The 16,478-nt window shown below is 38.7% G+C and overlaps 1 protein-coding gene across 1 annotated transcript; it reads left to right on the top strand.

Moving 5' to 3' along the window:
- The first annotated feature begins 6,998 nt into the window (after positions 1-6,998).
- On the top strand, positions 6,999-13,800 carry LOC146610087 (uncharacterized). Its single transcript, XM_085346060.1, has 6 exons — positions 6,999-7,829; positions 7,940-7,988; positions 10,967-11,992; positions 12,152-12,307; positions 13,124-13,216; positions 13,489-13,800. Exons 1-6 carry the CDS (start codon positions 7,807-7,809, stop codon positions 13,798-13,800), a joined length of 1,659 nt encoding a protein of 552 aa, XP_085202186.1. The 5' UTR covers positions 6,999-7,806.
- The last annotated feature ends 2,678 nt before the right edge of the window (positions 13,801-16,478 follow it).

Here is a 16,478-nt window from a genome sequence, read left to right as displayed (position 1 = left end):
ATTTAATTTTGATCATTAAGTACATTTTATTTATTTAATTTATTAGTTGTTGATCAATATATCAGTTGACTTTGAGATTTTGCTCAGGGGAATGTACTGAAAAAAGTATGTGCTGTTAAAATTATTAATTTGTTTGGGGAAAAATAGAAAAAAACAAATATTGGGTGATAGATTTTTTTCCATCTACCAGATCAATCCAAATTTCGATAGTATCAGTAACAATGCTGGTATTGGTATTGGATCGTTACTAGTGTGATAGGATCGATACTTTGTTTCTATCCTCTATGTTCAGTATGTAGCCCACTGGATTAGGTGAAACAACCTTTTTTTGTGAAATGACAAAATTTCCTTTAAACAACCATTGTGATAATATGGATAGAAACATGAATTTTATTTAAACAATATAAGTTGTGCTTTAGAGACAGGAACATTTACACTTCAGGTCTCCAAAAAACTCAGTTTCAAAATGCATGAAAAGCTGAAAGGTGTGTTTTTTATTGTTTTTATTCATTAACTCATTAAACTCATTGTAGAAACACAGTAATTTAGTGGTCATTAAAATGTGTTCAAAATTTGCAAACTTACGATAATTCATGTCATAAATCATGATAAACTGCTCTCCCCTACATAAGCTGCCTTTATAGGTTAAAAGTAGCAGTACTGGTATTGGTATCGGCAATAATGGTTTTATATGTATTTGGTATCAGAGCAATACCAAAATCTGCAAAATCTGCAGTATTGCACACAACTACTACCAGTTCCCTTGATTCGTGATGCTAAAATTTCATTTGTCACTCTAAAGTAGTCCAAAAATAAATGAATAATTAAAATAAAATAAATCCAGCTTTGAAGATATGACCCAGGGCCAGCTTTTAATGAGGATGGAACATGTGTGTGAATCACAGCTGAGCTGACACTGGTACTCTCTGTCCCAAGTTAGGTTTCCCACAGCTCAAGGCTACTGATTCAGTGACAATGATTATTCCGTGAAATCAATTTACTTAGAATCTAGCTTACAGAGATATGTTCAGTAGTCTCCACACACACTACTGACTGTTTTTAGTGAAATGAAATGAATACCCTGTGACACTGGCTTTGGAAATTTTTCGTGGGTTTTTTTTTTTTCACAGTAGTGTTGTTAAACAATCAGTGTGTTTTCAGTAATGTGTTATATCAGTATTGTTTTAACATATTGCTTTCAATTAAGTTTTGTTTCTGTTTTTTTCAAAATGGGACATCAACAAATCCTTTTCAAGCACCAAAAGACATCAAAATTATATCGAAAAGGTCTGCACCTTACTACACTACTCAGTAGCGGTTTCAGATATGGGCGACACGGACTGTTGCCCGGGGCGGCATCGTGGTGGGGGGCGGCATCGCGGGCATCGGTAAAAAAAAAGAAAATTGCTCGTGCTCATGCTGCCCCGACGTCAGCCAGCGCATATTGAGAATGGCATAAGCACCGACCGGTTTTCTATCGCCCATTTGCTGGGAGTAAGGGTAAGATGGACAAGAAAAGTTCAAAGCCATCAGGTGCTCAGTTTAGAAAAAAGAGAAAAGAAGAGGAGGAGAAACGAGCAAAAGATACAGGTAAGCAGATGTGTCATTGGATAATGGCAGGTCATCCTGAAACAATCAGAATCAGAATACTTTATTAATGCCTAAGGAAATTATGTGCGTTACAGTTGCTCCAAGAAGAAATGGTAAAAATAGCATCAGTAACAGACTAAACTCCAAACAATACATTATGCTACAGATTTTAATATTAATTAGTCATTGTCAGTTGTTGATTTGTCCTGTTCTCATTGCATGATAAATTATGATGGCTGTTTGGTAGCCATTTGCATACTATGCATACTCTCTCTCTTCATATATGTGTGTGTGTGTGTGTACAACAGTTTTATGTTAATGTACAATCCTTAATATGTTTTGTGTGTGTGTGTGTGTGTGTGGGGGGGGGGGGGGGGGGGGGGGGGGGGGAGGCGCCAGAGGGAGTGTTCGCCCAGGGCGCCAAACAGGCTAGGACCGCCACTAACACTACTACTGCACTGATAGGTGTGAGTAAAAATACGTCACACTTCTGTTTGAGGAAATATGACAAGATTTTGAGAATTTGCACACAAAGATATAAAACAAAGATAAATATTTTGAAAAGCATCAATAACCAAAACATGTATTTATTTAATAATTACAGAAGTATTTAAAAGTAGAAGGGTTCAGTTTTCAGGCCCCTCTTCTGTGGAACCAGCTTCCAGTTTGGATTCGGGAGACAGACACTACACTGTTACAAAAAACATCGTAAAACAACGGTAATCTTCCGGCAGCTGGGGCGCCAAAATACGACCGTGAAATAACAGAAAATAACTGTCCCATAAAAATACGGTTATTTTCAGTAATGAAAATGGAGTTTGTTGCGCTAATTTGACATGGGATTCTGCCTTTTCCAAGTGCTTTTAGACATTAAATTAGGAACATTTTTACGCGATCAAACAATGAAATTACCTATAAACAAGGTCAATGAATGTGGAAATATGAATCATAATACGTAAATGTACAGAAATATACAGTTAACAGTTGGTTTGAATAATAATTGATTGCATGCCCTGGGACAGCCTGACAGAGGAAAGGCTGCCATATCGCACCATCGGCCCCTCTGGCCATCACTAGTAGGCGGTAGGTGAAGAGTCCTGACCACGGACACAACGACGGAGAGTGTCCGAGCCGGGGCACGAACCGGCAATCTTCTGATCACAAGGCGAACTGCCAACTCTTGAGCCACGAACGATCTAACTAGCAGTGATAATAATACTTATGTGATGTAACACAAGCTTATATGGATCACGTTATATACTTTTCCATAGCATTACATTTGAATTCGATCTTTCAAATAACGGACAGATATTTGTGAGCTCATGATACATTTGTGAATGTATTTTAACAATCTAAATATGCATATGTACAGACAGATACATTTAATAATCATGATAATTATGTTGTATTACATTACAGTGATTTAACGTTAATTTACATTCAAAATGTGAAGTCAAAGTCTATTTAAGTAACTTTAATGATATTCTAGAAGAACAGAACATTACTGTAAAATGCACAGTAAAATACCTTCATATTAGGGTTTTTTTTTTCCTACGGTCGCAGCGTTACCCGCGACCTTGTTGTTAGTTCACATTCATTGGCCGATGCTTAGCGTCATGTTATTTATATTAATTGCAATTCCTACCTCTACATTTCTTTTTCAAAATATATAATTAGCACAGTGTGTCCGTGCAATGTTTTACATTGTGGCATGCAGAGAAATCTTAACAAAGAAGCTCACAGAGAGAGATTGAGCTTGTTATTTAACCCAAGCTGATAGGAGGAGCTCCTTATTAAAACACTTACCGTGCTACAATGTGCCTCAAGGTTCAACAACAGCACAACAGAAGTCACTCATGGTACAGCACTCTCTCTACAAAACAACAACTGTCAGTGACTCTGCACCACGGCGTAAACACAACATTCAAGATAACAGTTAAAAGTAACATAACCATAAACAATAGAACAAGAACATCTAAACAGCAGCACATGTCCCAAGGCATGATGGGAGACATTCCTGGATGTATTTTTACAATCTAAATATGCATATGTACAACAAAATATATTTAACAAACAAGTAAATTGTGTTTTATTACATTTACAGTGATGTTATGTTATTTTACATTTGACGTGTCAGATCACAGTCTACTTATGTAAATGTAATGATATTCTAGAAAAACAGTACACAACTGTAAACTACACAGTAAAATACTTTGACATTACTATTTTTTGGAACAGTGTATCTCTACTTTTAAGATTAGGCTTAAAACTTTCCTTTTTGCTAAAGCATATAGTTAGGGCTGGACCAGGTGACCCTGAATCCTCCCTTAGTTATGCTGCAATAGACGTAGGCTGCCGGGGGATTCCCATGATGCATTGAGTTTTTCCTTTCCAGCCACCTTTCTTACTCACTATGCGTTAATAGACCTCTCTGCACTGAATCATATCTGTTATTAATCTCTGTCTCTCTTCCACAGCATGTCTTTCATCGTGTCTTCCTTTTCTCACCCCAACGAGTTGCAGCAGCGTCTTGAGGCAACTGCTGTTGTGCTTTGGCGCTATATAAATAAAATTGAATTGAATACAAGATCACAAACTGGCCACCTTGAATCTTTATACCACAACTAACTAATCCATTTAACCAGGATTTATAATGAGGACACTGCAATTTCATCTGGACTGGATAAATATGGCCACATGGTGGTAAAGCACAAAAAAAGTTACCAGGACTAAATAGATTAAGTTACCTAAAGGTAGAATAGTACAAGTACCTGTGGACCAGTGGGAACCAGGATGGAAGGAAGTCAGCTATAGCCAAATCCCTCCAAATAGTATGACAGGTGCTGAGATGCCAGAAGCCAACTCAGTGAGAAGAATAATACCCAAGGTATCAACATGTATGCTATACCAGTCATCAGATGCTCAGCTGGAATAGTAAGGTGGCCACAGATTGATCCCACTGAGGTCCAGACATGAAAACTCATCTTAATGCATCTTGTGTTTCAACCATAGTCCAACCCCCTGATAGTTTAGAAGTTATAAGAAGAGGGAGAAAAGGGAGTCTTAGAGATGTGAACTAGGATGACCGAGCATCAGTTTATACATCAGAAAAATGGCTCCCTGTGATGAACTGCTATGAGAATACTTCAAACAATTAAAGAAGAAGAGGGACAAGAGGAATTATTGTGGAAGAACAAGCCCATGCATTGGATCTATTATCTCTGGTCAGAAGAAGTGTTGGACAAAAAGAAACCTACCAGTTGTTAGAAAAGGCTGGCCAGAGAATAAAGTATGTAATAGCTGGCAAACTATTCCAAGAGTTAGGTACGTTTTCACACCTGTCGTTTGTTCATTTAAGTACAAATCAGTGAATGACTTTGTTAACTTGTAGCAACCTCCAAGCAAACCAAACCGTGCCACTATAAACCATGGGAGAACAGGCTGCTTATTGGTCCCGTCTAGTGTGTGAGTGTAAAGGTTTAATATTGGAAAAAGGTGCTGTGTGCTGACTTACTCGACAGCATGGAAGATATATCCTTGATCCCAGCCACTGCTGCTATTGATGGTACACACATTAACATTAAGGCAGAAGCACACTATTACATTCGAAAGGTGTAGTAGACAATTATATGAAGTTTTGGGAAATAAATGTTAGCCAACTAGGCAAAGTGCATCTTCATACATTTTGCAGTTATAATGAGGCCAGATAACAGTATGTTAACCCCAATGCTAACCCCATGAAATAAAAATTTGAATAGATGTGACACTGGTCATTCTGGTTGACTTGGACTACCCATAACACCCCTGGCTTATGAAGCCATTTCCAGAATCCAGAGGAGTAACAGTTACACAGCTCAACTTTAATCAGTGGCTGAGTTGGGCTTGGATAACTGTACACTCAAAAAAATCAACTAGGGCATGTGTTTGATTAACAAAGTAGTAATATGTTTACATCACATGAAGAAATCATTTTTATGCTCATTAAATGATTCATTCTTTTTTGTTGAATATAAATCAAAGAAAACTTTGATGAGTTAAATTCGTTCATGGCAATCCAATGAGAATGAGGTCCATCAAACCAAAGGCTCTGATAGCGTCATGTATTGCGCATGCTCCACGCCCACCGGATGCGGAAAGGTCCGTTGAGAAGTTAACGAGCGCACGTGGAGTTACTTCTTTGGCATACCTGATAGTGAGGTAAGTAATATTTCTTGATATATTTATTTAGGTTAGTGGAGTGAGAGATAAATACTATTAGTGTCACGATCTGGTACAGGGATTCAAGCGCAGAGCGGTAAGGTATCTCCAAGGTGTGGTTTATTTACAGTGCAGTGCAATATATGTACAGTGAAGGGATCCAAAACTCCGGGGGGAAATCACAGGGTAACTCGCTCACGTCTTCTTCTCTCACACTCACACACTTTCCCGCAGCAGGGAGGTCGCAGGTCCGGGGGGGGGGGGGGGGATCTGAAGCAGACGAGAAGGCAGGTCACCAACTAATCACAAGTCACGGATATGAAGCACAAGAGCTGTGAGAACACTAACGTTAGGGGTACAATCATCCAGCGACGAGAGGATCTGTGTTCCAGCCTCAAATAGTGCTCCCGGTGATGATGGGTGAGTGTTGTCAGGTGTGTGTGTGGGCCAAGGGCGGGAGCCCACAGTGAGCTCCACCCAGGCAGAGAGGGAGAAAACAGCAACAGCAATTGTAGCCTTGTGGGGCCGACCGGGCAGGCACGGAGACCATGACAATTAGTTAAAATTTTTTACCTGTGTAGTGTGGAGATTTATATATAGCAGGGAGGTTGTAGACCCAAACATTTTTCAAATGTAAGTCGGTGAATTTAATGTTTTTTTTAAAAACTTAACCGGAGTCGCTAATTGTTGCAACAGAGCAAAAACTGATGAGGTTATTTTGGTAAGTTCGTTTTTTTGTTTTTGTTTCTGTCGACTTTGAATGAGGTGTGTTTCATGGTTATCTGCGTTGGTAGGACTGTTTTTCTTCTCTGGAGTTAGCTAACTTTGAAGAGCGGGAAAGCCGCGTAGAGCCGTAACGTCTTCGCATATAGCTCCATGAATGAAGGGTTACTTTCTGCTTAACCGGAGTTGGTGATTGCTGGTAGTAGTGGTAAGACTGACCGACATGGTTTTGGTGATTTTATGAGTGTTTTATGATGCTCTATCTAAAATTCCTGTTTTTGTCAGTGGAGTTTAGTCGCGGGCAACCGCATTAACTGGATTGATGAAAGGTTTAATTCAACTAAACCAGCGTTTAGGGGAGTTAATAACAAGGAGTAAGATAAAATCTGTCACAATAATTGCATGTGCATTTTCTTTTTTTGTAATATATTCACTTAATTTTTGAATTCAGAATGATTTAGGTAGATAATTGTTTGGGTTATAGTTTCTCTGGTGCTCTGCATTAGGCTGACTAACGGTGCGTTCACACCGAACGCGATAGATGCCCCTAGCTGATCTCGTGCACATTTGCACCTCGAAGCGCGTCCAGCATGAACTGGTCGAGGTTTATATGCAATTTTCACGCGTATGAAGAAGAGATCTGGGAGGAAGTAGTGCCAGACGGTATGTTATTAAAATGGCAGCTGTCAATCTAGCGTTTGAAGAAAGAGTCTCCCTTCTCTATTTGCTGTGGAGAGCAGAGCAGTGCCTAAAGGACGTCCTCACTGTACCTGGGTCCATCAGGTCTTCCACAAGCGTGAGCAGTTTGGTGAGTTTCACCACTTGCTCCAGAAGCTCCGTCTGGATGACGGCCGCTTTCAGCTGTACCACCTTCTGTCCCTTGCCGAGTTTGAGAAGCTGCTGTCCCGCAGATTTTACCAACTCGAGCGGTAGACGTGATAAGCGCGAATGCACAAAATGCACCACACAAACTGCAGTGCGTATTTTACTTCGCGCTTCAAAGGCGTCAGTCGTGTGAAGTAGGCAGAAAAGCGTTTTCTCAATGCAAATCTGCTTCCGAAGTTTAGCTGGACCCCCAGTCGTGCTTCATCGTGCTCCTCCATTGACTTTACATGTAAACCTGAAGCTCTGGTCGCGTCTATCGCGTTCGGTGTGTACGCACCGTAACAGTCTTCACATTTCACAGTATGTAGATATTAACACAAATTTGTCAGAGTAATAACTTTGTTTTAATTAATTTCTCTCCCCAGAAATACATCACAAAATAAAGCCACATTCCCATGCTCTGAGATTCTTATGCACCTCCTCAACAATACATGGTAAGTTCATGTTTGCCTTATTATTATTATGTTATTTATTTATTTTTTTTGGATGATGCAGAAGTTTAATCTCCTTGACGTTTTCTAATGCATATTTCATTTTTTATCAGTGACGTGTATGTGGCAGTGCAAGCATTGTGTTACCAGAGAGAGCAGCAGGTACAAATTACTTCAACATTATAAACTACATCATCATTACGGAATAGGTCAACATTATCTGTGCATATATGTTAATTGTCCGTGCACATTTAAGACTTGGAGTGGACTGAACACTCATGTCTATAAAGCTCATTCATCTCAGTTTACACAGACAGCTTCAAGTTCAGTAACTTTTAAACGTGAGTTATGTGACTGCAGTGACGTCTTCTCTGAGAGAGATTTTTTTGTCCATATTGGAACACATCTGCGAAGTAACGAGACAGTTAGTTGTGTGTTTCTTGGTTGCCCTTTCAAGACAAATATTTACAATACATTTTATACACACAAAAAGAGGAAGCATCATCCACACACACTTAAAGATTTTAAAGCCAGTGTAGTTACACGTGTGGACCCAGTTCAAGTGATAGAGTCCTCTGATAATGTAAGGGCTAGCTGTTCTGAAGATGTATCCTATGGTGAATTTGAAAGTGAGTCAGTGACAGAATGTGATAATAGTGCTGTTGAAAATCAGCCCGAACTAATTGAATGGAAATTAGCAGTAATATTGTTGAAATTGGAACACATATTTCATGTTCCAGCAAAAGGATTAGATGAGTTCTTAGAGGAGTTAGTTTTTCTGTTGAGTTCAGCTAGTGTACCTCTGACAAAACGTACAATTACAGAAATTTTTAAGAGCCATAACCTCCATATTAGTCAGGCTGTTATTGAAGAGCTTGCAAATTCTGTATGTGTTTCTAACCCTGTGGCTAAAATATTGGGAAAGTGTGGCCCTCTTGCCACTCCTTATAAAAGAAAACTATACTACATACAAAATTTTAGGGTTGTAGAGCCTGTTGAGTATTTTTTATCGATAGACCAAAGGAAGTCATTTCAGTACATCCCTTTATTACAGTTATTGCAGGAAATATTGAGTCACAATAAATTGCTGGATAGAGTGACTGAAGAACAAATAGCTCAAGAAAATAGAGAGAATCTGAATGGTGATCAGAGGGTTTACAGATCTTTTCGAGATGGGGAGCATTATAAAAGAAATAGCTTTCTAGATGGTGAGAAGTTGAGAATTTCTATTAACCTTTATATTGATGATTTTGAGGTTTGTAATCCTCTTGGGACCTCACGGAAAAAGCACAAGCTTTGTGGTGTATATTGGGTCTTGGGCAATTTACCACCTGGTTCTCATTCAGCCCTTTCATCCATTTATTTGGCAATCCTTTGCAAGAGTGAAGATTTGAGGACATTTGGGTTTGAAAAAGTCTTTGATCCACTTTTGAGAGATCTGGTAACTTTGGAGCAACATGGTGTGTTCATCAGTCAGTTGAACGAGTGTATTAAAGGAACTGTGAGCTGCGTCATAGCTGACAACCTAGGAGCCCATGGGCTGGCAGGTTTTGTGGAAAGTTTTTCTGCTGAATACATATGCAGATTCTGTACAGCTAAAAAATCTGAAATAAAGTCAGTGACTGCTGGTGATTTTGAGCATAGAACACCGGAACTTCATGAATTCCATTTGAAGCGTGCACAAGAAACAGCAAGTGCTTGTTGTGGAGTTAAGCGAGATTGTATTTTGAGTAAGAATCTGAGCCATTTTCATGTCACTGCAGGCTACCCTCCAGATGTAGCACATGATCTGCTAGAGGGCATAATACCAGTGGAGCTTGCGCATTGTTTTTCTTTTTTAATCTCTAAAAAGTATTTCACCTTAGAAAAACTTAACAACTTGATCCAAAATTTTGAGTATAAATGGGCAGATAAAACCAACCGGCCTCATGCAATTCCCCAGACTTTCTCATTAAAAAAAAATATTGGTGGAAATGCACATGAAAATTGGTCTCTGCTTCGTTTGTTGCCTCTAATTATTGGTCCACTTGTTCCAGAGGATGAACCTGCATGGCATATTGTTTTGGATCTGAAGGACATTGTGGAGCTTGTTGTAGCCCCTGTCCAGTCTGATGAGTCGATTTCCTACCTTGAGTGTAAAATCAGTGAACATCGCCAGAGATACCAAGAACTTTTTCCAAACAACAGTCTTCTCCCTAAACATCATTATTTGGAGCACTACCCTGCTCTGATTCGGCATTTTGGGCCTCTTGTCCACAAATGGACAATGAGATTTGAGGCGAAACATAGTTTTTTTAAACAAATTGCTCGCCATACAAACTGTTTTAAGAACATACCTGTTACACTTGCCAAAAAACATCAGCTCGTGATTGCCTCTGACTTGCACTCTTCTGACCATAAGACACCTTTAATGGTAAATGTTGGCTCATCAGTACCAATTGATGTTCTGAAAAGTGATATCGCAGTAGCTATAAAGCAAAGATTACCAGATGAAACTGATGTCCATATTACAAAAAGCGTGTCATACAATGGCATGAACTACAGCACAGGAATGATAGTTGTTCATGGGCAAATATTTGGTTTGCCAGAGTTTGCAGAAATTCTGCAGATTTTTATTTTGCATGGCAGAATATACTTTTTTGTAAAAAAGTTCTCTGCTTGGTATCGAGAGCACTTCAGAGCTTTTGAGCTTGACATGTCACATGCGAGAGAGGTGTCTCTGATTGAGCATGGGGAACTACTCGATGACTACCCGTTAGCTGCCTATTCAGTGGGAGGCCTGCGTCTGGTTACTCTGAAGAGACACACTAACTTGCAGGGTAAACAGGAGTGATGTTTGTAAGTATTTTCCCCCTATATCACCTGGCACAGTAAATAATACATCATACTTTGCAGACCAATTGCTACTTAATTTATTGAGAGTAGATTTATTTTAAGCATCTTATGCAAGAATTGTCATTAATTAGAAGAATGCAAGACAAATCTGGAAAATGCACTATTCACTTCTCCAGTAAAAAAATTCCTCGAGGCCAAGGTGACATCATCAAATTATCGTTGACATTAGAATTTGTTACACACACTCGCACAATAGTCAATGAGTACATCTTTATTTATTTTTTAAATATTTGATATTTGTCCAGGTCAGCATGATGCCCCAGCCCATAAGACTGAGGATCATTCTCGGAGAAGATGATGCCAGGAAACTAATTTTACCAGCTGGGATATCAGACTCCATTGAGGAATTGTGTCAGGAAATAAAGACAAATTTTGGAGTGCAACAGGATTTTCGTCTTCAATATCAAGATCCTGATTTCGGAAATGATTTTGTAAATCTGACTGCGATCTCTGAAATTAATGATAAAGCAACTTTAAAGGTTGTATACTTGGATAGTGTGCAGTTGCAAAGTTTTACAGAAGATGGAGTGACATGTCAACCAGTGCGAAGTCCAACACATTCCTTTTCAAGCTCTTCAGACACAGACAATACAAGGCCCGTTTCATCGTCAGGTTCATCACCGTCTACAAGACTGTCAGTGTGGCCAAGTGTCTTCACAGTCCCTCGTTTCAGCTATGAGGCTGAACTGCAACTTGAAAAGGCCAATGCTGAGTTCATTGCTGGTGGAACTCATTTGACCCCCTCACCAAAACTGAAATCCCACCTTTTAGAAAGGCTGGCTGAAGAAATAATAAAATTTAAAGTCTATCCAACTGACAATGACCTGAATGAAGTTGCAGAAGCCCTTGTCAAACAGCATCCTTGTCTGAGGGAGCAGGGATCCTTTAATGGCTGTTATGGTTGGAAAATTAGCCTCAAGTATAAAATGGCCAATGTCCGGACCAAACTGAGAGGCCTGGGCTGTGCTGAGGTGTTGGTAAATTCACTAAAGAACAAGGCCCAAGACAAAAGTAAGGCAGCATTGAATGTGAAAAAGCCTAGAAGAGCAGAAGTCAATTACTGTCCGCAGTATCCAAAAGGAGAAACCACTGACAGCCTGGAAAAAGAGAGAATTGCACTGCTTTCAGAGGTTCAGAAGAGAAACAATGACAATATAGTGACAATGAAAATGCAGAAGACTTTTTCGTACAGAAGGCAAGAAGTTATTCAAGGACAGCCCTTTATTGCAGATTTTAAAAGCAGATGGCCAGCTCTGTTCACCGAGAAAGAGGTGCATGTCCTATATGTCTAACTTTTAGAGTGTGTTTATGGTTGACCAGTTATTTCTTGCTTCACTAATATTGACATAACATAGTGATAAAACAGCTAATAATTCCTGGTATGTCCTTCCTCTGGTGCATATTATAAGTGCATTGTTCATGTTTTTCAGATTGACAAGGAATTCCTGCGCATATCGACAGTACCGCTGCTATCTAGATTCTTTTATGAGCTAGACTTGTACACTCCACGCATGATGGAGCTCTTTCGAGGCAAAGGTGGGGTGGCTGGCAGAAAAATGAGACACATCATGGTGGCCATCTCCAAGGTGGGTTAGATCTGTGCTTAAGAACTTTTTATGCCCATAATCTGGCAATTTTATGAGCAAAGATATCTATACATATGGTAGGCAAAAGTCCTAAGAGGTTTTCATATTTTATACAAATTATATAAGCATCAGTCTTATATTAATAAGTAATTGATAAAATCGTATGGTTAATTTTGATCAAAATGGGGAAAAAAACCCCAAAAAAAACATTAGTGTTGCCTCATTTTGTGTCTGATTTGGTTTAGACAGATGTTTTGAGGTGGCTGTAGCTCAGGTGGTAGAGCAGGTCAGCTACTAATCAGAAGCTTGGCGGGTTGGTCCCAAGCTCCTCCAGTGTGCATGCCAAATATCCTTGGGTAAGATACTAACCCCAAGTTGCTCACCGATGCATTCATCGGAGTGTGAATGTGTATGAATGTTAGACAGTAAGCACTAAACCCGGTGGCGCCAGTGTTCGACAGCCTCGACCTCTGTCAGTGCGCCCCAGGGTGGCTGTGGCTACAATGTAGCTTACCATCACCAGTGTGTGAATGTGTGTGTGAATGGGTGGATGACTGGATATGTAAAGCGCTTTGGGGTCCTTAGGGACTAGTAAAGTGCTATATAAATACAGGCCATTTAAACAGTTTAGAAAAAGTGATTGGGTGAATGAATTGTTGTATAAAGGCAGCTTTGAGTGCTCTGAGTAGAAAAACGCTATATAAGAACCAGTCTATTTACCATGTGGCCTTTTGGACTCTTCCAAACTAAGTATTCCTTTTTCAAACTGCTGCCTAAAAGTTAAATATTGTCATTATGGATTCCCTTTTTTCTTAGGATGACACAATACATACAAGACGAGCATGCATCCTGAAGTCCTTGTGTGTCTACCTGAATGAAGACCATGAGAAACTTGTGAAGGAATATACGGTCAGTTATATTCACAAGTTGTTCTGTGTTATGTAATTTGCTCCAGGAGTTATGGGTAATTTCGATATATGAAATGGTAAAATGTGACACCACGTGTGAATAAAAGATATTGCAATTGGTCCTTGTTTTGTTTCATGTCAAATTTCTGAGGTGTGAAACCAGAGACATAGAATTTAGTAAATATATCAGCATATTCACGCTGATTGCTGAATTCCTTTTTTTTTTTTCATATGTAGACTCAAACAAATGTATTATTATATTTTACGTCACAGAACACTGAGGCCAACACTGAAGCCATGGAACAAACTGTGATGGGAGTGTATGTCATACATCAGGAGGGTGCGGAGCCTGGAGATGACCCAGAGAACATCGGTGTCCTGATTGAAGGTGTGGAGGTTCTCACTGGTTTGAGGAGCATTGCAATTGCTTGTGCTCTGTTATTTGGACTGATATACTGTCTGAACCTAAGCTACCCACCGGAGCTCAAATGCACTTTTGAAGTCTTGCAAAAGATTATCATGAAGCTGGATGGACAGAGGTTGTTATCCAAGGCACAGTTCCTAAAAAACAAGCTAATGGGGTGAATGAGCTTGAAACGGACTCATGCAAGCCAGATTTTTTTTTTCAAGGTTTCTGCAATGCAAATATGTGTTTACTGTTTTAAAGTTTAAAATTGTAAGTTATAAAATGTTCATATAAACTATGTGGTTTGCTCTGTGGCTATTACACAAAGATTGTTCGTCCATAACTTAAAGTCTTATACACTTGAAGTGTAAACACTGATTTTTGCCAGATGGCAATTGTTACAAAGGCAAATGCACACTGGTTTTCACAAATTGTTTGAGTGGAGCAGTTATACTCAAAATTGAATGTTTTCTCCACACGTTAAATAGCATAAAGTCACTATTAATGGATACAGCCTGATTAAATGGAGGACTAATGTATGCAAGCAACATAGTAATGTTGTAATATTATAGTAATGTTGAATGTTATGTCTGAGCTTTAAATTGTGTTAAAATTCATATTGTTGTTTGCAATGCATATTTTACTACATTTTACGAAAGTTGCTTTGGGGATAATATTTTTTGTCTGCAAACTATTCAACAGACTTATTTCATTTTTATTATTAGGGTTAGGGTTATTTTATTGTATTTTTTCTTTCAGTCAGCATGTCTTGATCTGGAAGTTCTGTGGTCTTGGTATGAGATCGTTAAAGGGGAGAAAGCTAGGCTGAACTGGGATCCTGCCAACTGTTTTAAGAATGTTCAAGCAAAATAAAAGATGGTTTTGCAAGTTATCATTTATGTATGTTTCATTAATTTAATTAAAAGTAATGTTTACATAAGCAATACAAACACTAACTGAAACATGATTGGTGTAAGTACTACAGACATAAATTACATTTGTTCATTCAACAAGATTAACATTGGTGTAACAAACAAATATTTTACTAGTTCATGTAACAAGACTGACTTTTGATGTGCCAAAGTGTTTAAACAATATAACATGAATTTAAATTAATTTAATTAGACTAACTTGGTACAAACATGTTAACTGAATAAAAATCAAATTAACTGAATGTTAATGTTTAAATTATGTTACACTTACAAACATATTTAGTGTTGAAACAACACAATCAAGATGGATTGATTTAACATGATTTGTTTAGATGGAATATAGGTGGCAAGATGAAATTAAGTTCATCCAATGAATTATTTTTTTGAGTGTAGAATTAGCTTTGGATGCCTCAAAGGATGATGGAGGTACCTCCTTAAACAAAATGAGGCACATATTACTAGAGATGGCACGATACCACTTTTTTATGTCCGATACCGATACCGATATCATAAATTTGGATATCGGCCGATACCGATATGAATCCGATATAGTGTTTTTTAATCAACAAAGCTGTTTTTTAAATATCTTGCTGCATTTTGTATAAGTTCATACTCAAGTTTAAAACAACAACTACACTAAAGCTATTCTGTTATACCTGTATGCAAAAAAAATGTTTCATAGTTCAGCAATACTGATCAATCTAATAAACTTAAACCTACACCATCCTCCCTATTCTGGTATTTTAAAGAGTACTTAGCATAAATATTAAGCAACCTAACTAATAGGGTTCCAACTCCCAGCAACAACAAAAATAAATAAATAAAAAATAGGGAACCACCCCTCACGCTCCACCTCATGATGCTTAATCGACGTAATCAACCTTAATTTGATGCAGTGTGAAAAAAAATACACAGAAATCAATTATTTTTCAAGAAATATTAAATAGATTCAACATCTTTCTTCAACAAAATTGCAGACTGCACAGATGGTACCTTCCCAAAGGAAAAAGTACTATAGCTTACTAGGGTATATATATTAGACTTAACAGTTACTATATGCAGTAATTGACTTCTATACATTTTACATCAAATTAAAACTTTGGGTGTCAGATAATTATTTATTAAAAGCTCGACATTTTAAATGAGAATAAGAAAGAAAAGTATGTCTTTGTGCCCCCTTTTCCCTGTTCATGCCCTATCGGCCCCCCTGGCTAAACTTTGCTAGATGCGCCCCTGCACAGTTACCAGCCGTCAGCTACGTAGAAAAAGATCCTTGAGTAGAAAGTAATATTAAATAAATTCTAACAACAGCTGATCAAGCTTAAACGTGCTGCTGTTGTTCAGCCGCTGGTTTCCTCTTTCTGGTGCAAAGTGGGCCAAAAGCAAACTACAGACACGGACTCGTGACAGAAAAGCCGATCAGCTGATCGTTAAGCAGTTTCATGATTGAAGTAGCAGCAGGAGAGCGAGAGGCAGTCGCTTGTTAAGCTTAACGCAGGAATGCTTTACAAACATTCAGAGATGGACTTACACACTTGCTTTACTTCTCTCGGGGATAACTTTGTCGGAGATGAAATGCCGGGTTGCTAGCGAAGCTCCAAATGCTATCCAGACCACCGACAGGTCCCGCATGCCACAGCCGCTCTATCACGTGATGCATACTGCTCCGACGTGCTAACGTTCTGAGGCGAGTTACGGCGTGTTGCAAGTTTTGTGAGGTGCTTTCGTGATATTTAATGGATCGGATTACATTTTTTATTTTTCTCCGATATCCGATCCAGTAATTTAGGTCAGTATCGGACCGATACCGATACGTAATATTGGATCGGTCCATCTCTACATATTACCCCTTCCAGCTGCTAATTTCAATGCCTGCTGTGTACTGCACAATTTTTTGGAGACTCACAATGTTTACTGAACGGTAT

Source organism: Diplotaxodon limnothrissa, linkage group LG22, assembly GCF_057381915.1.
Source record: "Diplotaxodon limnothrissa isolate DT_005_m linkage group LG22, D_limnothrissa_male_GT1.1, whole genome shotgun sequence".
Taxonomy (NCBI): domain Eukaryota; kingdom Metazoa; phylum Chordata; class Actinopteri; order Cichliformes; family Cichlidae; genus Diplotaxodon; species Diplotaxodon limnothrissa.
The sequence above is the reverse complement of the archived record's forward strand: the minus strand, read 5'-3'. Positions and strand labels throughout refer to the sequence as shown.

What these genes read in the sequence shown, in the direction of transcription:
- LOC146610087 (XM_085346060.1), top strand. Translation starts at nt 7,807, where the DNA reads ATGCACCTCCTCAACAATACATG. An exon ending in CTCTGTTCACCGAGAAAGAG is followed by an intron (nt 11,993 to 12,151) that starts GTGCATGTCCTA and finishes CATGTTTTTCAG; the next exon opens with ATTGACAAGGAATTCCTGCG. An exon ending in TCATGGTGGCCATCTCCAAG is followed by an intron (nt 12,308 to 13,123) that starts GTGGGTTAGATC and finishes CTTTTTTCTTAG; the next exon opens with GATGACACAATACATACAAG.